General features: G+C 49.8%; 1 protein-coding gene across 1 annotated transcript; it reads right to left on the bottom strand.

Annotated features, from left to right (window-relative positions):
* Positions 1-1,356: 1,356 nt before the first annotated feature.
* On the bottom strand, positions 1,357-6,485 carry cnot8 (CCR4-NOT transcription complex, subunit 8). Its single transcript, XM_060057616.1, has 6 exons — positions 6,290-6,485; positions 5,267-5,460; positions 3,874-4,035; positions 2,946-3,090; positions 2,752-2,862; positions 1,357-2,178 (listed from the first exon to the last, which is right to left on the bottom strand). The coding sequence occupies exons 1-6, from the start codon at positions 6,404-6,406 to the stop codon at positions 2,047-2,049; spliced, it is 861 nt and encodes a 286-aa protein (XP_059913599.1). The 5' UTR covers positions 6,407-6,485; the 3' UTR covers positions 1,357-2,046.
* Between the last annotated feature and the right edge of the window lie 213 nt (positions 6,486-6,698).

Below are 6,698 nucleotides of genomic sequence, written 5' to 3'. Positions count from 1 at the left end.
CACAGAGGTTATCCTGGGGCACCCTTTTCCTACATCAGACAAGTGCCCAGCTGGACTATGGTCGCCGTGAGATAACCCTCTGCGGGGAGAAGGTTCCTCGTTTTAACCCAAGCCATCAGTCCCGGGTGCACATTGTCAAGAGGGGCCCGCACAACACAACAGTGTTGGAATCGGGGTGTGAGTATGTAGTCCCCGGAACGGGCGACCTCTGCCATGCTGCTGACGGAGACCTGATGCTGAGCCCAACTAAAGGTTTCATCGGAAAAAAACCCATGTTCAAGTGGCTCACCTCATCGTACAGGCGCAGCGGCCCACCGGTCATGACGTAATAATGTTGATGTGAAGTTACATGAGCTACAGGAGTATTGTGTTTTATTTTGAAAATTGACCGGATGCTCTATGGCTTTTACTTTTCACTTCCTGCCCGGCTCGACCTGCTCTGTCGAAATTGACGCGGTTTAGCAGCGGCTCGCGGCAAAAATAGAATTGGACGGAAAGATAGCGCCGCGGCGCGGCACGCCGCTCCTGGGACGCTGCTGAAACGTTCCGCGGCGCGCCCGGTGGAAATGGTCTCATTGATTAGAGTGGAAGCGATCAGCAGCGGTGACCGCGGCGCAGCCGTCCCGCGGCGCGTACGCCTCCGGTGGAATCAGGCCTTTATGAAGCACCATCTCTATAGGAGGGTTCTTATGAAGCACCATCTCTATAGGAGGGTTCTTATGAAGCACCATCTCTATAGGAGGGTTCTTATGAAGCACCATCTCTATAGGAAGGTTCTTCTTATGAAGCACCATCTCTATAGGAAGGTTCTTCTTATGAAGCACCATCTCTATAGGAAGGTTCTTCTTATGAAGGACCATCTCAATAGGAAGGTTCTTATGAAGCACCATCTCAATAGGAAGGTTCTTATGAAGCACCATCTCTATAGGAGGGTTCTTCTTATGAAGCACCATCTCTATAGGAGGGTTCTTCTTATGAAGCACCATCTCTATAGGAGGGTTCTTCTTATGAAGCACCATCTCTATAGGAAGGTTCTTCTTATGAAGGACCATCTCTATAGGAAGGTTCTTATGAAGCACCATCTCTATAGGAAGGTTCTTCTTATGAAGCACCATCTCTATAGGAAGGTTCTTCTTATGAAGGACCATCTCTATAGGAGGGTTCTTCTTATGAAGCACCATCTCTATAGGAGGGTTCTTCTTATGAAGCACCATCTCTATAGTAGAGTTCTTCTTATGAAGGACCATCTCTATAGGAGGGTTCTTCTTATGAAGCACCATCTCTATAGGAAGGTTCTTCTTATGAAGGACCATCCTTATAGCAAAGTACGTATTATGAAGCCCAATGAACGGTAGCTTTTACATTCAAAATAGAAAACAATTTAATGTACAACTGTTTAAAACAATGTATGACATAAAAACAAAAAGAACCACAGCCCATCTGCAGTGAATCGTTGGAAGAGAAGCAAATGTACAGAACATCAGACTGGAGACCCAGGGGGACGCCTTAAAAACCCACCAACTTTAAAAGACCTTCTCAACGGGGAGCGAGGCTAAAACCTGTGTTTCTGCTGTCAAAAATGGAGCAAATTTCATGTGCCTAGCGCTTCCCAGCACAACTTTAAACACAGTCCGTCCATGGCTGCCACCACAGAGCGGGGCGGCGGGGGGGTGGGGGTGGGGGGCTCTGTGACGACGGTTCAGAGATAGAGAAGGCTTCTCACCACCATCTTGGTCCCACTGAAGGAGTCTTGCAGCCATAAAAAAAATATTTTTAAAAAGGCGTTCTGAATTCAGACCATATAGCCAGTCAAACCATACATCAGGGGGGGGGGGGGGGGGGGGAGAGAGACATATAGCCAGTCGGACCATACATTGGGAATATAGGTCGTATAAAACCAGTAAAAGCCAAGGGGGTCCGGTCCAGTGGTTTGCTGGTGGAGGCGGCGGCGGCGGCGGTGGTGGTGGTGGTGGGGGGGCTGGTCCTACGGTCGGGGGGGGGGGGGGGGGGGGTGCTGGTTAAAACGAGTGTCCCACTGCTGGAGGCTCAGTGCTTGCTGTTGGAGTCCTGGTCCTGGGCGGAGCTGGAGAGCCCGTTCTGAGGCTGGCCGAAGCCCGAGCCCAGGCCGTACAGCCTCCCGCAGTACTTGGCGTCGTCGATGTTGTCCTCGAAGAAGAGCTGGGGAGGGGGCAGAGGGGTTAGCGTCGGCCTATCAGAGAGCACGGCTCTGGGCGTGCCCCTTCAGGATGAAGGAGGTAGAGTACTGTGCCTCAGTACCTCCTTCATCCTGAAGGAGGTACTGCAGTACTGTTAATACCTTACTGCAGTACCTCCTTCATCCTGAAGGAGGTACTGCAGTAAGGTATTAACAGTACTGCAGTACCTCCTTCATCCTGAAGGAGGTACTGCAGTAAGGTATTAACAGTAGTGCAGAACCTCCTTCATCCTTGAGAAGGTAGTAGGAGTAGTAGTGGTAGTAGTAGTAGATTGAGTATTGATAGTACTGCATTACCTCCTTCATCCTTGGGAAGGTATACAGCAGTAACAGTAGTAGTTTTAGTATTGATAGTGTTGCAGTAACTCCCTCATCCTGAAGAAGGTACTAGTAGTTGTACTAGTAGTAGTAGCAATAATCGTAGTTCTAGTATTGATGGGGTTGCAGTACCCTCTTCATCCTCTAGAAGGTATTCAGCAGTAACAGCAGTACTATTAGCAGTAACAGTAGTTCTAGTATTGAGTGGGTTGCAGTACCTCCTTCATCCTGAAGAAGGCCATTCCCGTGAGCAGAGAGTCAGAGCCGGCCTGATGCTGTCGACCAATCCTCTTCAGCTCCAGCTGGTCGGCCACTTCCTGCAGTCCCCCCTGCCACAGGAAACACAACCCTTCACTCACTCTATCCTCTTTGAAGATTAAACCAACAAAGGCTCGGTACCCTCCCTCTGTACCTTGAGGTTCTTACAACTCTTCATCAGGTACTTGACGTCGTAGATGGCCGGGAAGAAGAGGTTGAGGATCTGGAAGAAGTCGTGTTCCTCCTCCGGGAGCCGGGCGTCCGTCAGCAGCTTCACCAGGTAGCCGAAGTCATAGCCGCTGACATCACACACACACACACACACACACACACACACACACACACACACACACACACACACACACACACACACACACACACACACACACACACACACACACACACACACACACACACACACACACGTTAGCACCATGACATCACACACATGACATCATACGTTAAACACCGTGACGTCACACACGGCATCATACGTAAATACTGACATCTCACAGAACGTCATATATACACCACGACATTATCATACCATGACCTTATACCTTCAATTCATGACATCATCACATTAACACCATGACATCATCACATTAACACCATGACATCACCACATGACCTCATATATGAATATAAATGGAATGTGAGGGGTGTTCACTAGTGTGTGTTTACTAGTGTGTATATCTGAGGGGTGTTCACTAGTGTGTGTTTACTAGTGAGTATATCTGAGGGGTGTTCACTAGTGTGTGTTTACTAGTGTGTATCCGAGGACCTGAGGGGTGTTCTCTAGTGTGCATCCCATGTTTGAGGTGAATGTATTTGTTAAATGTACAGTATTAACATAGCCCCTTCCTAACCAGTGGCTACTCAACGCGCGTTACAATTATTGCCCAACATTCACCCATTCATAACACATTCACACACCGACGGCGGAGTCAACCACGCAAGGCGACAGCCAGCTCGTCGGCAGCAGTTAGGGTCCATGGGTCCACCCGTCCTACCTCCTCAGCCACCGTTGCAGGTGTGTAACTTGTGTGCAGGTTTAGAACCCGTCTGTACAGCGTGGCTACCTGTGGAAGGACAGCCACTTGACGTTTTCACACAGCACGAGGCCAGAGGTCATCAGCAGCTCGGCGAAGTACAGCGTGTCGATGCCGTCCTCCTCGTGCTTCTTGAACTGGAGGCCGGAGTTCTGGAGCAGGTCGATGGAGTCCTGGGAGTACATGTCCTCCCTAGAGAGACAAGAGGGACAGTGTGTGAGTCTACTGACCGCTCACCTGGAGGTCCCTAGAGGGACAGTGTGTGAGTCTACTGACCGCTCACCTGGAGGTCCCTAGAGGGACAGTGTGTGAGTCTACTGACCTCTCACCTGGAGGTCCCTAGAGGGACAGTGTGTGAGTCTACTGACCTCTCACCTGGAGGTCCCTAGAGGGACAGTGTGTGAGTCTACTGACCGCTCACCTGGAGGTCCCAAGAGGGACAGTGTGTGAGTCTACTGACCTCTCACCTGGAGGTCCCTAGAGGGACAGTGTGTGAGTCTACTGACCGCTCACCTGGAGGTCCCAAGAGGGACAGTGTCTTAGGCTGAATCCGAATACTTAGTACATACTATTTCTGTTCAGTGTCTACTACTTGACCGTACCACACTTGACAGTTTAGTACGGTCCACAGCTATGCGTAGAACGCCTCTGAACGCTTCTGAACACCGCCGAAACTCCACCGGATGTTTGGAGATGACGTATCTCCCCTCAGATGCCGGCAAAATTACCTTGATAAGTTACCCGTTTTCCGTCTTGTCATCGTTGCTATTAAATAAAATGTCTCTTTTTACTTAATTACTATTTTACTCTTTTTAATGTCTCTCTTTTTCGCTTTCTACAACGTCTTTCTGGTGGGGTCGGGTCAGCCATCTCTTCTTCGTTCGTTACCAGACTCCGGTTGCATTGTGGGATAGCGTAGTGAACTCTGTCGTTTACTGTGGCGGTAGTACGCATTCGGAAACGTTTTCCGTACTACACAATGCGTACTGAGCATTCGGACGCGCTATATTTGTGGCGTACTACAAAATGCATACTATATAGCAGTCAAGTATGAGTATTCGGATTCAGCCTAAGTCTACTGACTGCCCACCTGCAGGCTAGTAACGCTTCAAGGAGCAGGTCTACAGGTGTTTACAGGTGAATGACCTCTGGTCAAGTTACGCTACAAGGAGCATGTCTACAGGTGAATGACGTGAATGAGTCTACTGACCACTCACTTGCAGGCTAGTTATGTTACAAGGAGCAGGTCTACAGGTGAATGAGGTCAGCTCTAGTAACGCTACAAGGAGCAGGCATACAGGGGTTTCCAGGTGAATGAGGTCAGCTCTAGTTGCGCTACAAGGAGCAGGTCTCCAGGCGTTCACAGGTGAATGACGTCAGGTCTAGGTGTGCTATAAGGACCCAGGTCTCCGGGTGAACGTACGTGAGGTTGAACTTGAAGTTGAACTGCCAGGTGGTGGTCCCGGCGGGGTAGTCTCCGTCCTCGTTCATGAAGCTGAGGCCCAGCTGGATGATCTTCAGCAGGTCCACGTTGCAGCGCAGCAGCTGGTACTGGTAGTCCACCGTGCTCCGGAACTCTCCGATGGGCCGCACCACCACGCCCGGGAACTCTGTGTCCTGGAGACGGGGGGGGGGGGGGTGGTTAGGATGACCTTCTGATCATGGCTGGAACTAGGGCTGAACGATTCGTGAAATTCAAGTCAAAAACCTGATGTAATAGAACGCGATATGCAAATCTCAAAAAAGGCTGCGCGTAAAAAATAAATAATAATAATATTTTGTGATGTTACCGTTACCGACGATCGGTAAGATTTATATTTATTTTTCTCTTGCAATTCAATAGTTGAATAAAGATGTTATAATATCAATTATCTCAACACATCGGCCTGGCCTAAAGGAAAGAGCAGTTTATGTGTTGACTCACTGCTTTCAATGTTGGTCATACTTGAGAATTATTTATTACTTTTTTAGTGAATAATTCAGAACATGAGGACCTTAATAAATCTAAATAATCGCAATTACATTATTTCCCCAAATCATTCAGCCCTAGTTGGAACACACTCAACAAGTTGGCCCTCACTCTGTTGAGTCTCGTTTGTTGACCCTAACCCTAACCTGGAGCAAAGTGCTGCCGGCTGCCTGGGTTTGACAGGCCGCCCAAAAGTTTTTATTTCTCCTTTATGTTCAAATGCCCGATGAGAAGACTCATATTTTAGCCCAGAGAGATTTACAGGAAAAAAAGTTATTCAGCATGATCACCATCACCTCCCCTCCTAACACCATCCCATCACCTCCCCTCCTAACACCATCACCTCCTAACACCATCACCCCCGCCCCCTCAGCTCCCTCCACCTGAAGGGTTAGGAGGGGGCGGGTTGTGAGCGGTGGACTCCACAGATGAACGACCTGGACCGCGTGCCTCTGGGGAGGAGAGGGGGGACGTTACCATGGCGATGAAGTTGAAGCTCTGGATGATGTGTCGGATCTTGTGCATCTCCTCGTCCACGTTGTTGGCCCAGACCTCGCAGATGATCTGGGACGAGTCCGCCAGGGCGGCGGGCATGTCGGCGACGCTGGGAGGGGGAGGGGCCTCAGACACGGTGGGAGGGGTCTAGGTCTGAGAGGGGGGGGGGGGGGGCGGTCGGGGGCTCTAGGTCTAGAGGGGGGGGCGGCAGGAGTCGAGGTCTCAGGTCTGAAAGATGTGCGCTCTGGAGGATTCAGAAGAACAGAGGGAGAAAGCTGTTAACCAGCGTCTCCATGGAAGGGCTGTTTTTACTAAAGCTACATTATACGGCTATTACAATCCCAAAGCTCTGAACTAATAAACACGTTGTTATTAGTACACTCCGAAGTCT

Source organism: Gadus macrocephalus, chromosome 7 (assembly GCF_031168955.1).
Source record: "Gadus macrocephalus chromosome 7, ASM3116895v1".
Lineage (NCBI taxonomy): Eukaryota > Metazoa > Chordata > Actinopteri > Gadiformes > Gadidae > Gadus > Gadus macrocephalus.
This window is presented reverse-complemented; position numbering and strand designations above follow the sequence as displayed.